Source organism: Alnus glutinosa, chromosome 8, assembly GCF_958979055.1.
Source record: "Alnus glutinosa chromosome 8, dhAlnGlut1.1, whole genome shotgun sequence".
NCBI classification, from domain to species: domain Eukaryota; kingdom Viridiplantae; phylum Streptophyta; class Magnoliopsida; order Fagales; family Betulaceae; genus Alnus; species Alnus glutinosa.
The window spans coordinates 2,350,636-2,373,078 of record NC_084893.1 but is presented as its reverse complement, the minus strand read 5'-3'; the positions used below and the strand labels follow the sequence as shown (position 1 = coordinate 2,373,078).

Sequence of the window (22,443 nt, the reverse complement as noted above, 5' to 3'; positions counted from 1 at the left end):
TCAGGGTCTTTCACAATTCCTTACACTTCGGACAAGGGATTGTACAAAATCCCCATCCAATATTCATTGCATTATGGTGGTTAGTTATTCAAAGTTGAAGGATTTGAAAAGAAAAGTTTGAAGTATGGTAATGAGAGAATAATATTCTCAGTTTCATTTTTGAAATGGAAACGAATTATTTCATAATTTAAATTAAATTTCATAGATCTAATGATGTATACGTTGTCAACGAAATCTTAATTGTTTTCTCTCCATTTTTCAGAATAAGATCTTTTCCATTTGAAGTGAAATGGAGAATAATCATTTCACAGGGCAAGAATTCTATATATTTCAAATGAAATAGATGATGATTATTATTTAAAGTTTATGCAGTAAATGGTGTATATGATTATATTATGAATCAATTTTATGAAGTGAATATCAACATATAATTTAAAAAGGATTCGGCTTACATGCTGTTATCATGCTGCTGTTGTGCTAGAGACAAAAATGCCCCTAGCACACCTCCTTCCCTACTACCAGGTCCGATAGAACCCAGCCCACCTTCGGCTGTTCCTCGGACAGATTCACCAGATCCCGAACAGATCCGCTGGATCCCGGTCGGTTGGCGGGGATCTGGCAGTTCCCGGTCAGATCCACCAGATCCCGATCGGTTGGTCGGGATTTGGTTGATCCCCGGCCAGAACTGGGTCGCCAAGTTGGCCGGATCGCCGGGTTAGCAGGATTCGATTGTCTCCGGTTGGTGTTCAACCGGAGATGGTAAAGGGGGCTGTGAAGGGCATTATCGGAAGGGACACCATGTGATGTGGGAGAAAAAATATGGTCCACTCCCTATGTGACACGTTACAACATCATACATACTGTTATAATTTTATAACAATATGTTTAAAAAATAATGCGAAAGCAAGTCATATACATCGTTAAATGTGAAACAAATAAATATTATCAGTTTCTTTTGAAATCGAAAGGGCCTTGTCCTTTCATGGTCCCATTTTTCACTTGCCACTTAATGAGTGAGGTGACTGTCATGCTCTCAACCACCACCGATCCATTGAAGAGGAGGAAAGCATTCTGAAGTTGAAACAGAGCGTGTCAAACATGCATGTTTTCGGCGCAAAAAAATAAAAACTTTCAGAAACAATAAATACTATCAACAAAATTTACTCAACCAACAAGAATCAAATATTATCAGAGTTCTCCATTAATACGACATGCTGCTTTTCCATTCCTTCCTTTCAGGGTCAGTCACGGTCTTACAAATTCTACCTATATCGTGATACTACTCACGGTCCATAACTCTCTTTAAATTGATTACTCTCATCTCACTTCCTTTAATTATTATCAATAATGCTTTCTTAATTAAACGACAAATACTATTTGAGAATTGAGCAACCAGAAAGTGTTGCTTCCACGAGAGGGGAAGACAGAAGCAACCTTTTTTAAGGTGATGATCGAAATAACACCCACAAAATTTTAAATCAAAATATTGGATTATGGATCTTGTTAAATAGACTCTTTGATTATGCAATCCACATTTCATGTTATAGATTTGTCAATTAACTCAACTAATAAAGTATTTTCTTACCTAATCAAAAAAAAGAAAAGAAAAAAGAAATAAAGTATGAGAAGAAAGAATTATGGGTAATTGCATTTTTCCCCATTAACTACCAGTCATTGTCAACATGTCCCATGAACTGACACCTCGACCAAAAGAGAGTATCCAACTACCAACTTTACATACTTTGCCCCCTTCCGTCAGTTTAATTCGTAAAAAGACTTAAATAACCTAACTCAAATTATAAAATGACATAAATACTCTCAACTTTTTTAAACATATTAATTTTAATATTTTTTTATTAATTACTGTTGGAGGGTATTTTGGTCTTTAAACCAAAATTAACGCCCCAAAATGGAATATTCCATCCAAGTTAACGGGATTTCCTAGCAGAGGAGGGCAAAATATGTAAAGTTGGTAATTGAATGCTCTCTTTTGATCGATGTGTCAGTTTATGGGGTCATATTAACAATGGCTGGTAGTTGATGGGAGAAAAATGTAATTACCCCACAGAATTAAGATAAAGCCATGTTTCATGTTTGTATCAAACGAGGCGAGACGAAGAGGAAGAATAATATTACCTCCACTCATGGATTTAAAATAAAATTGATAATATTAATTACTAAATAATTAAATTTATAGGTATAATTTTACTGCTTAATTTTATTTATTTATGTTATGTTATGCCACGTGGCGTAAGTTTGTGAAGAATTTCAATCAATGCATTTAAGGCTCTCTCCGGTGTAGGAAAGGAAAGTGAAAAACCGTAGTGGTAGTTGACAAGTTGTAACATTTAAGGATCCACGTACACCAAAGCAAGAAAGCAACCGCCAAACAATAATTATGGAAATAAATAATTAATGGAAGACTCTGGACTCTTCAGGTTCCCATAACAAACTGAAAAACAAGGCTCATTAATTCGGTAGGCCTAACTCTTGTGGCGAGTAGTTGACTCATAATTGAATCTCCTTAATTAATTTGATAGAAAAATGAAAATACAGTTAACAATCTTTCATAAACTATTTGTTTAGTCCATTAATTGAAATAAATATATTTTTTTTTTTTTTTTGGTTTGAAAATATATTTTGATGTGAAGTATACCTAAAATTTAGAAGAATTAATTTTGAGTGGTCCATTCCATTAAAAATGCCTAAAATTTAGAAGAAATTGAAGACTTTTTTGAAAATTTGGAGGGTCTCGGCCCGGAACTCCAAGGTTAAGGGTGAATCCACCCTTGTTTGCACGGATGAGGATCTCTTACAATTTTTTTAAAAATTGATATTTTTAAATTATGTGAATTTAGGTCGTTTCATGCATCGAACTCTATGAAAAATGTTACGTATTAAAAATGTGACATGTTAACAATGAGAATTGAGTATATTTTTATCAGGTTCTTACACTTTATGTCGTATAAAAGCTTTGAGCAAAAAATTGTCTTTTGATTTAATAAAGAATAAGAATTTTTTCAAAAGTGAAAAAAAAAACGCTTTTTGGAATTTTTTTTTTTTTTTTTTTTTGACTCGATAACATGTCATATTTTTATTATGTAGTATTTTTCACGTGATTCGATGTAAAAAATGGCTTGATCGATTACATAATTTATTTAATAATCTCAAATTTCTTTGAAATTGTTGAGGATCTTAATCCCTGTTTGCACCATTTATATTTAATTTAAAATCAGTAGTACATGCAAAAAATATATGCATAAAGATTTTTAATAATTTTGCTTAGAATTTTTAGTAATTCGAAGTTATGAGAATTACGTGACATGTGAAAATTTATAATAACTCTTCCATTTACTGTCTGAAGGCAAATGGTTAGAATTAATGCGGACGTACATGCCGGAGGTCATGATCGAGATATATAGGCCACAAAGAGACTATTATATTGCGGCAAAAGTAAAGCTTGGAAGCCTTGAGAAAATGGCTTTCTATTTCACATCTTTCTTCATAATTACCATCACCGCCATTTTCATCCTCGCTTGCTCAGCTTCTGCTGCAACTGATCAAAGAAACCCAAACCCGCGACGTCCCTTCAAGAAGATCTACGCCTTTGGTGACTCGTTCACAGACACCGGCAACACAAAGTCCATCACCGGCCCAAGTGGTTTCGGCCACGTGTCGAACCCTCCATACGGAAGCACCTTCTTTCACCGCCCAACCAACCGGTACTCCGATGGACGGCTCGTGATCGACTTTGTAGCAGAAGCACTGTCATTACCTTACTTGCCACCTTACCGGAACATCAAGGCGGCCGGGAATGCTTCGTTCGGGGTGAACTTTGCTGTTGGCGGTTCCACGGCTATAAACCATGCATTCTTTGTGAAGAACAACCTCAGCCTTGATATAACTCCTGAATCTATCCAAACCCAGTTCCTTTGGTTCAACAAATTCTTGGAGAGTCAGGGGTACTGTACTGGAGAGGCAGCATCAGATTGCAAAGAAGCGTTCGACGATGCACTTGTCTGGGTTGGTGAAATTGGAATCAATGACTACGCATACTGCATTGGATCTTCTATACCAGATGACACCATCCAAAAGCTTGCTATCACAACCTTTACTGAGTTTTTACAGGTACAGATTGTATTTTCAACGTACTCTTCGAATACTATTAGTTAAATAGTTAAATGATTAAATTTATCGTTTTCTTTTAACTTCGTGATAAAAAGGTGATTTAGAGCAAATGTTAGGAGTTCGAGTCATTCACCTCCTATTTAAATTAAATATTTAATTTTCTAAACATGGTTTTAACTTTCCATAGATCTCGAAAAAGTACATGAAATTGAAAAAGAAGAAGAAGAAGAAAGTCTTAAATGAAATGAGAAAGTTACTAATTTTAGTGAGCCTGAAATGAATTGGTTTGCAGTCATTGCTGAAGAAGGGTGCAAAATATGTGGTCGTCCAAGGTCTTCCATTAACGGGGTGCCTGCCGCTGGCCATGGTACTGTTTCCTGAAGATGATAGAGACGACATTGGGTGTGTGAAGAGCGTGAACAAGCAGAGCTACAACCACAATGCAGCCCTCCAGGCAAAGTTGCAGGGCCTCAGGAGGCAGTTTCCCCATGCCATAATCACCTACGCTGATTACTGGACGGCCTACCGGACGGTCATGGAGAATCCGAGTAGATACGGATTCAAGGAGAGTTTCAAAGCATGCTGTGGAACAGGTGAACCATACAACTTCGATATACTCAATACATGTGGCACGCCTTCTGCCAAAGCCTGCCCAAATCCTTCACAATACATCAACTGGGATGGGGTGCACCTCACTGAAGCTATGTACAAGGTGGTCTCAAACATGTTCCTCAATGGAACTCTTACTCACCCTCCGTTCAGTTACTTGTTGGACAGAAAGAAACAAGTAGGGTGAACCATATAATATATCGGCTATTGCCATTGTGCTTAAATTCCTTAGTATAGTACTGTTTCTTGCTGCAATATTGTCATAATTAAGTTGGAATAGTAGTTTGAAATATGCACGAAGAAATCACATGATATGTTTTATATATGCTTGAAGGTTTGTTTACACTCCTCCCATCAAAAGTTTAGCAAGTACTTCCTTAAATGGTATATGCTAGAAGTTTTGTTTAAGATTAATTGTTTCAATATTAACCGGACATTAATCGGGATTAGTCATCGGAAAGCTGGGAAGTCCTAATATTTGTTTAAGGATGCCTTTCATTGAATGTTAATGACTACGAAACCAAAGCAGACCCATGATTGATGTAACTGAAATATGATTCTCTCCATTTTCAAATGATATTGAGAGAAGCTATTTCACAAATGTTGCATAATGACGATGAGACATGAGATTGATTTAACCAGTTTATAAGAGATTTTTTCACAAGAATTGTCATTAAGTTTGCAGCAGTGATATAAAATTCCTCAACTACTTTATTTCAATTTCGTCTTTCAAATATGAAAATATTTTGTTTCTTCCTGTGTAATTTGTTGGGTCAACCACTTGTTTCATATATGTCAATATAGATAATATCTTTAATATACATGAAAGGCATTGGAAAATGGTGCATGCCCCAACATTTTCCTATCTGAACAAGCTGGCCCTTGCTTGAGCCGTGATAAACTATGGCTACTTTCAATATCAGAGAGCATCCAGAGTCACTTCAACGGGAAAAAAAGAAAAAGAAAAAAGAATAGTAGCCAGATTTAAAGAAATAGTCTGGCAGTTTCATCAGTGTCATTTGATTTGATCATCAACTGTTCAACAAATTTCCAGTAGTGAACTTAGGTCAGAATGCTGGTTTTGTGACGTAGCGGATAGCGTGATAGGAAAAGAATAGTAGCAGCAATGTCTTCTATTCGAAATGAACCACAAGCCAATGCTTGAAAAGAAACGATAAAAACTCAATATCACTAAGATTCTTAACTCAAACTTGAGAAATAACGTTCCCCTTAACCTATTTCGTACATTCAAATAGAAAACAAAAAACAAAAACAAAAACCAAAAAAAAAAAAAAAATGAGCAATAACGTACAATGCTGCCATCTTTATAGTTACAGAGCATTCTTGATTCAAAAGGAAAGTAAGCTACTAAAAGGAAATAATTGCACTACATGGTGTGCGGCAATGAAGTTTTTTTGGAAAGGATTTTTGACAAGGAAAGGCAATAAACAGGATATTTTCCCTTAGAGTTTTCCATTTTGGTTCAAATCCCTTGATTCAAGCACATTTTGTTTCTGCTGGGAGGACTCTAAGGGACTGCTGGTTGCAACCTCGTTCGAATGGGAGTGCAGCCAAAATGGTTAGCTTGGCTTTCTCAGGACTCCAAAACCTGCCGGTTGGAAATCATGTTCGAACAGGGTTCCAACAAGGTGGTTCTGTTAGGACTCCAGAACCTGCCAATTGGAACCTGTTTGAATGGGAGTTCAACCGGTCGGTTCTGCCTGGCCGTCCAAAAGGCCTAGTCACACTTCCATTCAAATGGGCTGCGACTGAGCTCTTCTCTCTCGCTCGGGGCTATGCTGCATCATTTTGTCAATGCAAATGAGCTTCTCTTTATAGTGCAAGAAATTGTAACACACAGCCTGAAGTGCTTATGTAATCTCCACAAATAAAAACAAAAAGACAACATCTCATGTTGGAAGAAGTTCAATTTCAAAATTAATAGTTGGGTCTTTTGGATGTACATTATTCTACCAAAATATCAAGTTGGAACGAAACATACCAGACTCTGTACAGTTGGCAGTCAGCATTTTTCACTTTCTGTGCATCATTCTTCATGTCTCTCTGATTAAATTAAGTACTCGTAATACATTAAGAACAGAGCATCTGGGATATCCCTAGGAAGGCTGTTTATATAAAGAGAGAAGCGCAACATATCCTCCTTCAACACAGTTTGAGTGTCAACTACATCACTACTGCATGTCAGAACCCACAAGTCTCCCGAATCCACTCTCTTTAAACTTCCCCGGCAAAATGGGCAAGATTCTGACCTTGTGTTCCTATAACATATAGAAAAGAAAGAAAATGTGTCAAATGTAAAAAATTAGGGCTTCTCTCCCTTATCACAAATCAAAAGTGGACCAAATTGGAAATGATATGAGGAAAGTAATAAGGTCATAAATACCAGTCGCGGTAACAGTTGATGCACATGGCGTGGCAGCAATCTGGCACAACCATTTTAGTGCAAGACTCCAAGCAGATGCCACACTCATCTTCTCTATCCAAGTCCACATCTGAAATCTTCCTCTTATTTTCCAACTTCTTCCTCACAACCATCTTGAGGCCGCTAGCTTCCTCTTGTGTAATATCCAACTCTGATGAGTCAGCATTGAGACGCTGAAGAGATGGTAATATAACAGCTGCATTTACAGGTTAAAGGATAAATCATTAACAGAGATGAAGTGAAGAAAGAAGTCAGCACATGAATACTATGCCATTCCTTTTTCCTTCTATACAGGTAAAAGCCAATAGATATGAAGATATATTATTTCACTCAAAATTTCATAACATGTGATTTCTAAAAGCTCAAAGGTGTCCTTTAAACGTATCTATTTTAAGAAAAATGAAATCGAGTCATATAATGATATTAACATACGGGACAAGTGATTAATTCCTGAAATCCTCAAAGGAACCTATTCCATATGATAAAAGAAAGACTTATTTTGTAGATGTGAAACAAATGCAACAGTTTCCTTCTATGTATGTTGCCCAAATACACTCTTCTCACACATTATAGTACCAAAGGAATTGAAGATAATTTACATACAATAGAATTCTTTGATAGTAGCTCTCCTTCCACATGAAGAGGAATTTGGCTTTCCATCAGGGCGCACCTAAAGAAGTAAGAGATTAACAAACATACAAATTTCCAAAATTCAAACTTTACAAACATATGCAAATACAGATATAAAATATAGCAGACATGAAAATGTTGCCATTAAATACGCAGTAATAATGCATAAGCAAGGAAGTAGAAATTAACCTCGTATATAATTATTTGAAAAAGGTTTAAATAACTTGAAAGTAGACAAGTACATGAGCAATCCATCCACTGAAGCAAAAACAGTAAAAGGGGTGCCAAATGATTGTAAACCAATCTCATTTGAAGGCAGGCACCACCCTTGCCTCTTGGAATAGAAGCTGCCCTGCATTCATATTGAAACTGAAACCAATCAAACGATCATCACAATTGACCAACCATATCTTGATCTATTAATTCACTTATGTATTTTAAGGCTCAATAGCAAATTCAGAATACTAATCATAACAAAGAAAGATATAGAACCTCTAAGGTAACACTGCAGGCTTTTGAGAGTTCTATGTGCATTTAATACTCTTTTGACTTTTATTATCTTACATAGTTTCATGTAATCTGCACTATAAAAAGAAGAGCGGAGGACAAAACTTCAAAAAATTTCAAGGTATAACTTTTGAATTAGAAGTGGGTTTGGGCTTACACTGCACGCAGCAATTGCAGTTACAGATTTTTGCAAACTCAGAAATTTGTAAATGGAAACCAATCACTAGTGACCAGAAATAAGAGAAATTTTCAATAAATCAAAACGGAGCCAAAACTTTCGTCCCATTAATAAGCTGGAGAATTGCACTCTTTCATGCAAGAATGCCAACTATTAACAAGAAAAAGGAAAAAGAAGGGAAAAAAAAAAAAAAAAGACTTAAAAACGAAACACAAAAAGGAGCCAAACTCAAAAATTCCCATTAAAATGTAACCTTTCTGGGATTTCCAGAGTATAAGTGTCTGTCTGAATATAGCAAAACAGAATATCGAAACACATTAAAACACAAAATCAAAACCATACTAATGGAAGGCCATCACTGAATTTCATTCTCTCAATCATATAGCCTACCAAAGAAAGAAGCTCCCACAAATACACAGAGAGAGAGAGAGAGAGAGAGAGAGAGAGAGAGAGAGAGAGCTTACAGCACATTGGCATGCTGAATATCAGCCTCAAGAACCTTAAGGGAATCTTGATAAGAGGGTCTAGCAGCAAGCTGCTGATAGTAATCAAGCATTTCTCCCACCCTTTGTTTCTCTCTCACTTGGATTATAACTCTTGATAGAATTATGGAAGCCAACAGTGAGAAGTGGTCCGGGAGAGAGAAACCCAGAAAGAGGTGGAGCCAAACCAACAGTGAGAAATGATCAGGGAGAGAGAAACCCAGATAGTGGTGGTCCTGTACTATACACACACAAACACCATGGAAAATTATTGTGGGGTTTGAACAAAGAGGTACAAAAAAAAAAGGTCTTTAAGGAAGTCTCTAAAAGAAGCTGTGTTGGCCTGTTGGGTATTACCTCCTAATGTTCATCAAACACTAACCATAACTGTAGAGACACAGAGAGTTTGGTCTTGCTTTGGGTTGTTTTGAAATTTGATTTGTTCTTTTGGTTATTTAGACCTTCTAATGTTGCCTTTGACTGATTTTATTGTTGCTTTTGGTTAGGTGGATATGAGTAGTTTTGCAGTCCCTCCAATCAAAACTTTGTATTTGGTCAGAGGATCTTTGGCAAAGATATAGAGGACCGCTTCCTTTAAAAGTTAAAACGAATGGGAGTTGCCACTTGCCATGGTGAATTGTGACATGCAAATTACCATTATGACCGTTCTTGTTGGGCCGCGAATGTCACTAGCTTTCATTCACCGTTATACTGTTGACGCGTTGAATGTGCAGGACGAAGGTTGAATGGGTTAGAAGAAATTTCTTTTAAGTTAGCCCGCATCTCTCCCTTCCTTTAACCATGCATATGGGTCAAGGCAAGAAAGTAGTCATTTTTTTTTTTTTTTTTTTTGGTGTTTTAATATTTTTTCATTTTGATACCTGTGCTTTGGCCCGTGGTCATATTCCAATCCTTGAGTTTAAATAATCTTCACGCGTATTATTAAATATGCATTTAAAAATCACAAACATTAAATATATATATATATATAAAAAGCAATGGAAAAATAAGGGTTTATTACTTTTTTTTTTGGTATACGTGGTTTAACGCTAAATCAATCAGATACCTCAGTTAAAAAGTATCGCATATGGTACTTGTGGACATCTAGTAAATGTAATTGGCCGTTCCATTCATGTTCCGTTCAATAATTTAACAGTGTGCCACGTCAGACCAATAAGTGGCTATTATGTGTTTCATATGTCATATTAATATTTTTTAAAAAAATATAATAGAGGTGGCTTAAGGGGTGGCCGATCGAACTACTCTCATGACCATTGGAGGTGGTTCGAGCACCCCTTATAGCTAGTCAGGTAGTAGTTTTTGGCTACTCCCATTTGGCTATTTGACCCAACTGCCTAATGGCCATGGAGTGGTTTAGTCACCTCTACAATGATTATAGGGAGTGGTTGAATCACACCCAATGACTAGGGGACAGTTTGGTCACCCCCTAGTTGGCCATTTGGCCAAAAGGGGGTGGCTCGATCATTCTCTATTTTTTCTTAAAAAAATAACATTAATGTAGCATATAAAACACATGGCAATCATTGATTGATTTGACGTGACACACCGTTAAATTATTAGATAAAACATGCATGCAAGGATTAACATACTTTTAAAACCAAAAAATCCGTTAAATTTCGCATTAATCCATATATCTTTGTGAGTATTTAATTCGAAAAGAAAACTTCGTCCACCCAAAAGTATACATACATTTATTTAATATGATCCGCGAACTTAATGCGAACATAACACAAAATTAAATAATTAGATTTTTATATAATCAGATTCGGGTCAATTAAAGTCGACTCAAATTAACCCTGTTTGATAAATTGATTGACTCGATTAACTAATGGGTGACCCGTATAGCTTATATAAATGATATATATATATATATATATATATATATATATATATATATATATATATATATATATATATATATATATATATATATATATATATATATATATATTACAATTAAAAATCAAAACCCTAAAGGATTCATTTTTATATACTTTCTTAAAAAACAAAAATCATAAATTCACGAATATTCAATTAAATTTATATATAAGTTAAAATGAATTGCGTTTGAGTCAGCCAAATACGATTTTTTTTATTAAATGAGTTGTGAAGGGTCGGATTAATTCAACACCACTTGTTAATTAAACGGATTAGGTAAATCGTGTCATATTACTCATTTAAATGAATCATATTAAGATTAGAAGTTTTAATCCGTGTAATTAAATAAATCATATTCAAGCAGACCATAAAATCGATTGTACACGAGAAAATGACACACCTACCTTGATCAGGAATTCAGGATCAGGATCAGGATCAGGATCCGGACCGATCCTGATCCCACCTAAGGGTAATTGCGAACCCTACCCAATAGGCACGAGGAAGGAACGTCTTGGAACTGACCCAACTCCATCCCATCCCCAACTCTCCAATATTTCTCGGGAAAAGTGAAAAATAAATAAAGAGAGGACAAAAAAAAAAAAGAAAAAAAAAAAGGATCCTGAACGTAAAAGGAGAGCGTCATTGGAGTGGCGCTTGGGGTTGGAGACTGCGTAGAGTAAACTCTGAAAGACATACACACAGTGATACAGAGAAACAAAGCAAAAGAAGAAGATGAGCAAATCTCTGCAATTCCCAAAGAGCAATAGCACCAAGTGATTCCACACAAACACTCTCTCTCTCTCTCTCTTTCTCTCTCATATTCATGTGCATGGTTTTATTGAAACAATGTGCTTAAAACTAGTTCATGTAGGGCTTAGGTTTTTTCTTTTTGTTAGACACTAAAACTCGGCTAGAATCACAAGCATGGAGGTTCACATTGTTCCAATGGAAAAATGGTTATTGGGAAATTTTCTGGGTAAAGTTTCTTTCTTGACAGTGTCAATCAGTGTATTTCATATTTATGTATTATGTAGCTTTATGTGCTTTATGTTCCTTTGTTAAAGAATGCAACTTTTGAACCTAAACTTTCTTGTTCTCTAAAAAAAAAAATATAACAAATAATGAAACAAACAGGGATTAAGTTCCTGGAAAGACTTTCTTGGTAAAAAGTTCACAGCTTTAAGTACGTATGCCGTGTGTTTTAAGTTTCCGTGAAAGAATGTCTCTTTTAGACCTGAAACCGTATTTCTTTCTTTAATCAAGCAATTCCTTTTGCATGAAAATGTGAAATTAAAAAAACTATGAATTTTGAGCTTTTGTGCTATGTAGTCTTTTTTTTGCTGGGGGGTCGGTGGTGGGGGTGTGGAGGGGTTCCCTCCATGAATTGCCTCCAGGTCTGTTACTTGTCATTTTGTAATTCAACTTGAAACAGAGTAAATACAGTAATAGTTCCATCTTGATGAAAAACTCTCACTGATCCATGATCTGGTGGGGTTTGTTAATGCATTTTATTTAGGTTGGAGTTTTAAGATTGCGAAAGTATTTGGTATTATTTAAAATTTGAACCTTTTTTTTTTTTAATTTTTTTATCAAGAAAGTTCAAATTCTAAATACTACCAAAGAATTTGAACTTAGCAGGTACTATGTGGAAAGAATGGTAATTGTCGTCCTTCCATCTGTGGTTGAAGAAGGGATTGGCGTTGATGTGGTGATGTATTCTACTCAAATGTAGTATGTCTTATAAGACGTTTAGCCTGATATATGATGGTAATACAACACCCTCCTTGATGTTCTTGAAGCATAGGAAGTTTGTCAAAGCAGGGTTGGTAATATTATGCTGTTGATCAATTAGCATTTTTTTTTTTTTATAAGTACTTCATTTCTTTGAAAGTCCAGAGGGGCGCAACCCTAGTACACATGATGTGTATACAAAGATAATCCTCACTCAAATAACCCCTAACTGCCAGCTTTGGCAGTTGTTTTAACAATCGGAGTTTTAGATTGCACTAATGTTGGATTTTCAAGAATGCAATCTGCGGATATCATACATTGGTTACTATTGCATGACCTTGTAATTCTGTAGTCTATGTTCTTGCTAAGTAGGGTACCACGACTGCTATTTTGCCACTTAAGGCTTATCCTTATTTTATTTTTCCAATTTTCCCTTTGAGAGGATCTCTTGGTTTGCGTTTCTCTTCTTTCTAATTAATTTTCTTCTGTTTTTGAAACAAAAAGGTTTTGCAGCGGAGGAAGTGGTCAACAAAGTAGGGGGGCGATGGCTTGTAAGGTGGAAGCTTGTCCGGAGTGCACCCAGAAATGTTTACTGGTTCATGGGAAGAAGAAAAACTTATCACCTCTAGTCACCTCTTTTTTCAAAGTCATGATTGGTGATCGGTTTTCACAAGTCTTGGTATGATAATTTTTTAGTCTTTTCTTCTCTTTCTGCCACTCTATATGTTTGTTGCTTTCACTTTTACCTTTAGCGCACCATTAGTATGTTTGCTTTCATTGTGCTGTTTGTTTTTATGTATTGTGGTGTTACTATTGCTGAATTTCAATTGATATAACAATGTTCTTTCCTTCTACTGTCTGATCTTTTTGTGAAATCTTGATCTGTTCTGGCAGCTGCTTGAAACAGAAAATTAGATCTCCTTATAGAATTTTATTGGGGTGTAGATCGATCGGTTTCCAAGTGTTATTCTCATTAATTCTCAAATGTATGTTGGACTTTATTCGTACATTCTAATCCAATGGAAGATATCTCAATTTTAGTATTTTTCTATATGGGAGGCATAAATTGCTATATTTATAGTTCTCAATATGATTAGGATCCTCCATATTTCCATTGATAAAAATATTATCTTTAAATGATCTTCATTTCTCTCTCATTGCGTAAAAATTTGGAACACCTGAAACTTTCGTTTTATTTGAAGTACTAAAAATTGCCACAAAACTGTGGCACGTATTCAGTTTGCACCGATAAGATGCTCTTTACTTTCTATGTTTAAGGTCCTTGTCATCTTTGGGTCCAAAGTCCGATCCCATTGACTTAGGTTCAAACCATCATATCCCACTAACTTCTGCATGCTTGTGTTTTTTAATGTTGTAGACATTATCCACTTTTGCAGTTGCTTAACTCCTAAATCCCAAGAACCCAAATAAAAAACCGCCGAAACCAAGACCTGGAAAACCCAGCTTCAACTACGCCCTTGGATTCCTCAATCAGCACCATAGCTACAGAAGTATATGAACCCCAATAGGACTTGGACCAATCAGAGTAGGAGATCTTTGAGAATGGGGCACACACACACCCACCCACCCACCCACCCATGCTAAATGCACAACGAGGTATGTCTGCCAGTGATGTGGGACATCCCCTTGAATCCCACAGTTTTTCCTGTCAAAAAGGCTACCGGGATGTTGGAAACATGCTGCACTCTATACTAAATGCACAAATGCAAGAACCTTAGTTCGTATTGACTTGTCTTTCGAGGTGCTTTATTTAATGTATACTGATATTTATTTATTGAGAATTGATGTAAATTATGGGGTGTAAAAGGGACTTTGCTGACACCCTGACATGTTTTTGAACTTTTCCTCCTAGTCATAATTTTTTTTTTTTTTTTAAAATTAGTGCATTTCACTTAGCAATGACGTATTTGCAGATCATTTCTTTATTCTGATGTACTACTTCCATGTCTTTTCTAAACATGATGTTGCCATGCAGTTTTTGCCTCCTAAATTTGCTGCTACAGTGTCATCATTGGTTAATCAGAAAACGTTTCTTGAGGACTCAAGTGGGCAGCAATGGGGAGTAACAATATCCAATCTTAATGGCTCTCTCGCTTTTGAACAAGGATGGAGTTCCTTTTCATCAGACCATGGCTTACAAGTTGGAGATTTTGTGATTTTCAATTACATTATGGGATCACACTTTGATGTTAAGATTTTTGATACAACTGGGTGTGAAAAAATAGATTTTCCTGAGAACAGCAATGCCAAGAAAAGAGCTAGGCTTAATTGGACTTGTACTGCCAAACATGGCAAACGCCACACAATTGGTGAAGGTTCAATGAGTAAATACAGTTCAAGCATCTCCATTGGATCTGTGTCAGATGTAGAAATTAGTCAAAGCCAATGTGAGGGAAATGATGTGGAACTAATACTAAAAGCCCCTGAAAATATTTTGAATAGTGAGAAGAGCAAGGAAAGGGCCAAACCTGTGTCCAAAGCAGAATACATTGAAGAGCCATATTACATTATTGATCGAGACTTTAGAGACAAACAAGGAAATGACAGGAGCTCTGTACTTGACTTGTTTAGCTTTGAAACAATTAATGATGTTACAAATAAAGCTGCAGTTGAAGATGCAAGATTCCCTAGTCATACTGAAGCACCAATGAGGTCTCAAATCGAAACCTGCTTAGTTGTCAAAGATCCAGTGAAAAGGGGGGGAGTGAGTAGAGTCGCACCTGCAGATGCACCAGACTTTGAAACGATTGAGAAGAAGGCATCCCTTTTGGATAAAATATCTTGTGATGACAAGACATCTTGGCATCTCTTGACCAAATTGGCTGTGAGACTTGAAGAAAATGAAGAGAACATGTCTAACATATCAAATAGAGGAATTACAAGGTGCCCGATTGCCGAGGGATCAGGCGCTGCAGTATCAAGTTAGTCTCTTCTGTTTGCTTTCTTGTGGGGAATTCTTGTGCTTATATTCATTTTGTCATTTCATTTATGATCTGATTATTGGTTTTGTTTGTTTTGTACTTGGAAACCTCTCTAAGTCAATATCAGAAAACGATCAGGTGGCCTAGTCCCCTGGGAGCATACTTTGCTAATATGTCATCACAAAAGCTACATTTTCTTTGTGATTTATGGTGGTCATTCAATATATTTCATCTCATATCTCCACTACAATTAATTGCTATGTTGAACAGGTAAAATAATTAAAGAAGAGCAAGTGGGGATAACTCCAGATTTATGCAGTCATAAGAAGATAATTCAAGAAATATGTGGTAAAGTTTTATTTTCACGTTTTGTCATTTATAAGGAGTCACTGCCCATTTGAAGTTTTGTTTGTGTGTGGACACCCACACGCTTATGCATCTTGTTTTGCCCTTCTTTTTTTCATCTCAAAATAACTGTGCGCAATAAAATCCAGGGAATGAGTCAAATGTGATTAAGGAGGAGCATAATCAGAGTTCTTATATGATTGTAAGAGATAAAGATATTGTTCCTGGAGGGGTGAAAGTTGAACCTATCGTCTTAGTTTCCTCGCCAATTAGAGTGGTGGCCACAGAAAGTCAATCTTTTCTTGTATGTTATTCATTAGCCTATTGAGTTAGCATTTTTCTGTGTTTGTTACTCTAGACTTTAAAATTGGTTTTAATCCAGAAATTTGTTCTTGATCTACTATATTGTTTCATGTTGCAGTTGCTAATTTTTAGTCCCTGTTATTCCGTCCTAAATATTGTCATTCCATTTGCTTGAGAAGGTTGCACCTGGAAATTGTATGCTTCTTTATTGTTACTTCTACTTGATTGACAGAGTTATGTTAAGGATGAATGAAATGTTTAAATCACTTCTTGGTGGCATAGTATCTGGAAATTAATCTGAAATAGTTAAATCATACCTTTTAATCAGTATATGCAAGCATTAACACTATATTATCATTAAATATAAAACACATGCCTGCACAGATGCACATATATGCATTTTTGTATTTGTTTGTGAATTAGTGTATGAGTTTTATTATTGATTAAGTGATTGTGAGTAAATGAGAGAATAGGATTGACCGAGACCATCTTTTACCTTGGCTCTAAATAAAGAAATGTTCATGTGTTTAACTGACCTGAATTTCATTCATTGTATTTCATGATTAAGTTGATCATTATAGACTTCTAGGAGATGAACTCTGCTTGACGCCGGTTCGTCATTCCTGCGTCCACCTCATACCAGGTATCGGTGTTTCATTTTGTACCTACTAACTATTTTCACCTCCCTCAAATACTTGTGTAGGAGTTGCCTGCATGTTTGCCATCTTCTTACCAGGGAAGAGCAAAACTGCAAAGGAGGGTTGTTCTCCTGCGAGATCCAGCTATGAGATTGTGGCCGGTACTCTACCATGAGAGGTCTTGTTTCAGAGTTTTGACAAATGGTTGGGAAGCTTTTAGCAAGGCAAATGGCATTCAACCTGGAGACGAGTGTGTTTTTGGGGTTGAGAGTGACTCGGAGGGTATATATGGTGTCCATATCGCCCGAAGGTAAACAAAACTAGACTTGCTTCAAGCCTCATATTTTGTATATATAAATAGACCAGAATCATGTGAAGAACTCTTGGAATTGTAATCCAATACCTATGGACCTATTTTTTTTAGGAATGTTAGTGCAATTTACCTAATGATTAAGTTGTAGCCCGATACCTAGTAAACACAGGCCTATCTTTTGGTGCGATTTTTGAATGTCAATACCCCGCTCGAGTGTCGATCGAGTGTGGGTCAAGCAAACCGCTAGCGATTGACTCCGCTCGAGCGAACATCAAATTTTGCTCAAATGAAGTCTGTTCTGCAACAGGAACAAGATTTTTGACACAACAAACTGCTTTTTTAACTGTCATATGTTAACAATCTTAATATGCTATATCAAAAGTCATAAATTGTTATTTAAACAATCAATTACTGTTTTTTTTTTTCCTCTATAAAAATGTATTATCCTAATTAATTCAAACACGCTTCTCATGCCAACAGGTAACATGTTATGGGTGTGATAAATAATTGTGAAGAGTAATTTATTTATTTATTATTTTTTATTTTTTTAAATAATATCGAATACCACTCTTGCAATGTTTTGAGATCAACTCATGGATGAGAAAGATTTGATAAGAGGGAAGCAGGGTACCTGCATAGTGAATTATATTGCAACCATTTGATAAGAAACTAATATTTGTAATATGTTTTTTTGACGAGGAAAAGGGAAAAATCGTTACATAACATAGGTTTAAGAGTTATTTTCTCTACCTTAAAAAAATAAAAATAAAAATAAAAAAAATAATCTCCCTCAATGAGACTCCTCATCTATTCACGCTTCTTTTAGGTAGATTGAGCATATAAAATTACCAAATATATATATATATAAAGAAAAAGAAAAGAAAAGAAAAAACACAATGACTCTTTCTGGGACTATATTTTGCTTCAATCGATCTCTCTTTTACACAAATCATAAAATTGAAGATTTAGATACAATTAGAAATACTCACTTCTGTCTTTATCTACCGATCCTTTACTTATATATACTCATTCAATTGGAAGTATTGATCCAATTTAAAAACAAATTATGTTTCGTAATTTCGTAATCCATTTTTTTTTAAAAAAAATAAAAATAAAAATTCTAATTGAATCTTTTGGATATAAATCACAAGAACATCTATTCTCTCTCGAATCTTTAGTTGATAGGTCATTAAATCCTTTAAAGAAATAAAATATTTGATCCGAATACAAATCAAACAAACCGAAGGGACTTAGACAGTGTTTTCTTTCAACACAGTCTATTAAATTAACATATATCTTTAGAGCATGTGATTCTTATCGGTATATATATATTTAGGAAAACTCTATATTTTTGGGAATAATATATAATTGCATGGATGATTCCTGTCAAACAAAGTTACTATTACAAAAGAGTAATGATACTCTTCACACCCATTTCACATCGATTGACTTGGTGTGTTTCTTCTCATGTCAACCATCTAAAAAACAAAAAGAAAACTACTTAAAACACTTCATATCACCGGTGTAAAATTGGTGTGATATAAATAGATATGAAGAATAGCATTACTCGTTACAAAAACAAAACTTGAACTAAATCACTAACCTCTAAGCCCTAAGGCTCTACTATGTTTAGACAGCTTCAACTGTTGGATCTACACCAACTGTAGCAGACACTTGATTTTGTTCCTCAACCACCCTCCTTCTCATCTTGATCAGCCACCTTAACGAGCCCACAACAAAATCATAGAGGCTAAGAGCAATGTAGAGCCCAATCCCACCAATGATCCCATTTGCAATGGAATAAGTTAGTGGCATGAGAAGCATGGTCACAAAAGCAGGGGCTGCATCCTTCATATTGTTCCAATCTATGTCCTTCACCACCTTCATCATCATCACCCCAACCATGACAAGCGAAGGGCCAATAGCCCATGGAGGAACGCTGGAAAACAGTGGGATGAAAAACAGCGAAATGAAGAAATATAAACCGACGATCACGGCCGTCAATCCTGTCCGGCCGCCTTCTCTTATCCCCGCCGATGACTCCACGTAAGTGGCAACCGTGGAAACTCCCAATGTCGACGCCATGACTGTGGAGCCTGCATCAACCAAGTAGGCCAAGTACTCACCTTCAAAGCCTCCTTCATCATTAGCAAACCCTCCAATCTCAGCCATTGTGTGCATTGTGCCTGTGATGGAAAGAACATCGACATAGAACAAGGTTGCCAATGCCACCCAAACCTCACTTCTGTTGAAATTTCTAAAGCTAATAGCCCCAGCTGTGGATTTGATTTTGTGAAAATCAACAACTTTTTTGAAGTAGTTGTAGTTGTTGTCACCAAGTGGGGTGTTGGGAAAATTTGTCACTGAGGTGCCCCTAAACCATGATATAAATGTCACAAAAAGAATGCCATATATCATGCTACCCTTGATCTCCTTCATTGACCCAAAAGATGTGATCATGAAGCCAACCACTCCAAGCCAGAATTTCGGGCTCTGCAACTTTCCACCATTGCACTCACCAGTTACTGGGTTTGTATTAGCGCAGGCAGTGATGGTCACCAATGTAGAGGAATCAGGACCAACAAGGCCTACTCCTTGCTGCACTTGTAAGCCTACAAATGCAATGAAAAGACCGATCCCTGCTGCACTCGCAAGCCGAACTGGACGTGGAATTAGCTTGGATAGCTTTGCGCGGAGGCCAATAGCAGATATTGCGAAAAAGGCACAACCTGTTAAAAGATATAAATTAAATAATTAAATTTATTTTTTTTTATAATTAAACTTAAACTTTTAGAACAAATAGTTATAGATTGATTGAGATTGTGTTAAAGAATTTAAAAAGTACTTTTAGCACATAAAAAGTTGTGCCATGTAAATATAGGTCGGTTTGGTTAAAACCTTAAAAAACACTTTTCTGACTTTTTGGCTCTAAAAAATAGTCCCAAACTGTGCTTCGGAGCTAGCTAGGAAGCTTGAAAATGAAGTTTTTTTTTTTTTTTTTAAAAGTTCTTTCATGCTTTCTCTATAGACAACAAAAAATTCCATTTTTCAACGCAATTTCAAACGGTTCTTAACATGATATATCATAACATAGCTAGGTTTTGATTTTAAACCATGTTTCCATCATTTATATTTCATGGGTTGAGCCTTGACTATTAAGGAAGAGTTTGAGCACATAAGTATGTACGGGAGAGTATTAAAATATAAATTAAATGATTAAATTTATTAATATTTTAGTTTAAGCCAGCTAACCTTCAACCAAGACCACTGCCAACGCAGTCTGGTAGGAGACGGCCCCAGAACCATGAAAGCCGACTATGTTGTAGGCGAGGTATGCATTAGCGCCCATGGCAGGAGCCAAGGCTAAGGGAAGGTTAGCAAGAATTCCCATAGCAATGGAGCCGATCATGGCTGACAGAACAGTAGCTACAATAAGGTCGCTTTTTGTTTTTGAAAGACAGCTTTGGTACCCGGCGTTGGGCTCAAGCTTGAACATGCAATCTGGGGTGGCTGTTTGGTTTGCGGCGGGAGGCGTGCAGTCAGCGACGGAGCACGTTCCGCCGGAGTCGGAGATGATGGTGGCATTGACGGTGATGATATAAGCCATGGTGAGAAAAGTGGCCGTGCCTGCACGTAGTTCTTTTGTAAAACAGCTCTTTCTTGCTTCTAGCTTGAAGTATTTCCCTATGAAGCTCTTTGAGACGGCATCGTTTAGGCCTTTCTGCATGTTACTCCATGACTTTGCTATCCTTCTCCATAACCCACCTCCCAGTCTTGCACACAGCTCACCCCCCATCTCTCTCTCTCTCTCTCTCTCTCTCTCTCTCTCTCTGTGTGTGGAAGCATGCATGTAGGTGATTGTACTTATAATATGCTTTAGAGAAGGGAATCTTGTATGTAAGATCTTTTTCTTTTATATTTAATAAGATTTGCTTACCCATCAAAGAAATACAAAAATGTTGGCGCCTAATTAACGAAGAAGGCACGTTATTTAGTAGACTGTTATGTTATTGTCATACAATTTGAGATGGTATATATGACTGTGAAAATTGGTCATTGAAAAAATAGGAGCTTAATTATTTTCACTATAACGTCGTCTTAGTCGTATAGCAGTTTACTAAGTAATATTACTTTGGATTAATATCATTTAGATTTTATAGAAATGAAATGCAACAAACTCAAAAATAATAATAATAATTTCAATAAATTAATTAGAAGTAATAGTTATGATTTGAAAAACTTCATTAATTAAAGACTAGCAAAAGATTTAGAAGATCATAATTTTTTGTTTAATTAATCACACAAAAGTTTAGAAACTTCTATAGACTGAATCCTTTTAATTAAGTAATGCAACACAAAGCACCATTGATTGGAATTATTATATTTTGATGGATATTCTTAATTAACTTCTGATTTATATGCCTTCTAAAGTTTATTGTTATTATTGAAGCATATGAATACAAAGAGACATAGAGAAAAAGAAATGAAGGAATAAACGTAGCCATGCAAATGCAATATTCCTACTGCAAGGAGATCAATTAATTCTTTTGTCCTTTTTATCAAAAAACCCATATGTATATATATACACTTTTCCTATTCAATTGTTTAATATATATATAGGTTGGTAATCCCATCATTGACCAAATATATGAAACTTTGACATGCACTTGATGACAACCATAAGAATATGTATTAGATCGTCACCATCCATTAAGATTGATCTCGAGAGTAATTATTATCAATCAGATATTAATTTTAATAAATTGTTTAGGCCTTTAAAAAAAAATACTTTTTAATTCTTTCTGGCAGTTGTCAGGAAATTTTATTATAGGCAGCTGCTTCCAAATTCCAAAATCAGTATCTTTGAACGATCTAAAATTGTTTTTAAACATATATATATATACATGACTTGAAAGGAATCTTAGGACTTCTGCATGTGCCCTGCAAGGTTGTGGGTTAGGCCATGGACCACTATTAATTTCTAGGTCATACTTAAAAAGTTGTCCTCAAGGCTACCATTTTAATTATGGGATGGAGATTGTCTATAGGAATTGAAGATTTGTTTCACTTAGGTGTCCGAATTATATTGATCCTAAGTGTAGGGGATTCGGATTCGGCAATAGGGGTTAGCAACCGGCCAATTACAACGGTTGAAAAGAGAAAAGATTTTACGTTTTTAATGATGTATCTTATCTATAGGGAATGAAGATTTGTTGCACTTAGATGTTCAAATTATATTAATCTTAAGTGTTGCGGATTCGGATTCGGATTCGGGTTCGGCAATAACCGTAAACA

General features: G+C 35.8%; 4 protein-coding genes across 6 annotated transcripts; 2 read left to right on the top strand and 2 right to left on the bottom strand.

The window, feature by feature from the left end:
- The first annotated feature begins 3,445 nt into the window (after positions 1 to 3,445).
- LOC133875724 (GDSL esterase/lipase At3g48460) lies at positions 3,446 to 5,062 on the top strand. Its single transcript, XM_062313935.1, has 2 exons — positions 3,446 to 4,128; positions 4,421 to 5,062. The coding sequence occupies exons 1-2, from the start codon at positions 3,478 to 3,480 to the stop codon at positions 4,922 to 4,924; spliced, it is 1,155 nt and encodes a 384-aa protein (XP_062169919.1). The 5' UTR covers positions 3,446 to 3,477; the 3' UTR covers positions 4,925 to 5,062.
- A 1,211-nt stretch (positions 5,063 to 6,273) lies between these two features.
- On the bottom strand, positions 6,274 to 9,423 carry LOC133875480 (E3 ubiquitin-protein ligase AIRP2-like). 3 transcript variants are annotated; one of them, XR_009901455.1, is made up of 6 exons: positions 8,960 to 9,423; positions 8,000 to 8,162; positions 7,784 to 7,850; positions 7,142 to 7,376; positions 6,740 to 7,016; positions 6,274 to 6,536 (listed from the first exon to the last, which is right to left on the bottom strand). XR_009901455.1 is itself a non-coding variant. In XM_062313625.1 (5 exons), the coding sequence occupies exons 1-5, from the start codon at positions 9,049 to 9,051 to the stop codon at positions 6,806 to 6,808; spliced, it is 768 nt and encodes a 255-aa protein (XP_062169609.1). In that variant the 5' UTR covers positions 9,052 to 9,423; the 3' UTR covers positions 6,629 to 6,805. The 3 variants fall into 3 exon arrangements, 1 of the variants encoding a protein (XP_062169609.1); XR_009901456.1 differs by having other exon boundaries at positions 6,274 to 6,531; XM_062313625.1 differs by lacking the exon at positions 6,274 to 6,536 and having other exon boundaries at positions 6,629 to 7,016.
- Positions 9,424 to 13,151: 3,728 nt separating this feature from the next.
- On the top strand, positions 13,152 to 17,257 carry LOC133874540 (B3 domain-containing protein At4g34400-like). Its single transcript, XM_062312390.1, has 5 exons — positions 13,152 to 13,286; positions 14,604 to 15,549; positions 15,820 to 15,897; positions 16,044 to 16,198; positions 16,901 to 17,257. Exons 1-5 carry the CDS (start codon positions 13,152 to 13,154, stop codon positions 17,147 to 17,149), a joined length of 1,563 nt encoding a protein of 520 aa, XP_062168374.1. The 3' UTR covers positions 17,150 to 17,257.
- Positions 17,258 to 18,492: 1,235 nt separating this feature from the next.
- LOC133875364 (adenine/guanine permease AZG2) lies at positions 18,493 to 20,999 on the bottom strand. The gene is made up of 2 exons (XM_062313476.1): positions 20,401 to 20,999; positions 18,493 to 19,877 (listed from the first exon to the last, which is right to left on the bottom strand). The coding sequence occupies exons 1-2, from the start codon at positions 20,996 to 20,998 to the stop codon at positions 18,778 to 18,780; spliced, it is 1,698 nt and encodes a 565-aa protein (XP_062169460.1). The 5' UTR covers position 20,999; the 3' UTR covers positions 18,493 to 18,777.
- Positions 21,000 to 22,443: the final 1,444 nt, after the last annotated feature.

What these genes read in the sequence shown, in the direction of transcription:
- LOC133875724 (XM_062313935.1), top strand. Translation starts at nt 3,478, where the DNA reads ATGGCTTTCTATTTCACATCTTTCTTCATAATTACCATCACCGCCATT. An exon ending in CCTTTACTGAGTTTTTACAG is followed by an intron (nt 4,129 to 4,420) that starts GTACAGATTGTA and finishes ATTGGTTTGCAG; the next exon opens with TCATTGCTGAAGAAGGGTGC.
- LOC133874540 (XM_062312390.1), top strand. Translation starts at nt 13,152, where the DNA reads ATGGCTTGTAAGGTGGAAGCTTGTCCGGAGTGCACCCAGAAATGTTTA. An exon ending in ATCAGGCGCTGCAGTATCAA is followed by an intron (nt 15,550 to 15,819) that starts GTTAGTCTCTTC and finishes TATGTTGAACAG; the next exon opens with GTAAAATAATTAAAGAAGAG. An exon ending in GATAATTCAAGAAATATGTG is followed by an intron (nt 15,898 to 16,043) that starts GTAAAGTTTTAT and finishes AATAAAATCCAG; the next exon opens with GGAATGAGTCAAATGTGATT.
- LOC133875364 (XM_062313476.1), bottom strand. Translation starts at nt 20,998, where the DNA reads ATGCATGCTTCCACACACAGAGAGAGAGAGAGAGAGAGAGAGAGAGAG. An exon ending in GGCAGTGGTCTTGGTTGAAG is followed by an intron (nt 19,878 to 20,400) that starts GTTAGCTGGCTT and finishes ATCTTTTAACAG; the next exon opens with GTTGTGCCTTTTTCGCAATA.
- LOC133875480 (XM_062313625.1), bottom strand. Translation starts at nt 9,051, where the DNA reads ATGCTTGATTACTATCAGCAGCTTGCTGCTAGACCCTCTTATCAAGAT. An exon ending in TTCAAATAATTATATACGAG is followed by an intron (nt 7,851 to 7,999) that starts GTTAATTTCTAC and finishes TTACTTCTTTAG; the next exon opens with GTGCGCCCTGATGGAAAGCC. An exon ending in ATCAACTGTTACCGCGACTG is followed by an intron (nt 7,017 to 7,141) that starts GTATTTATGACC and finishes TATATGTTATAG; the next exon opens with GAACACAAGGTCAGAATCTT.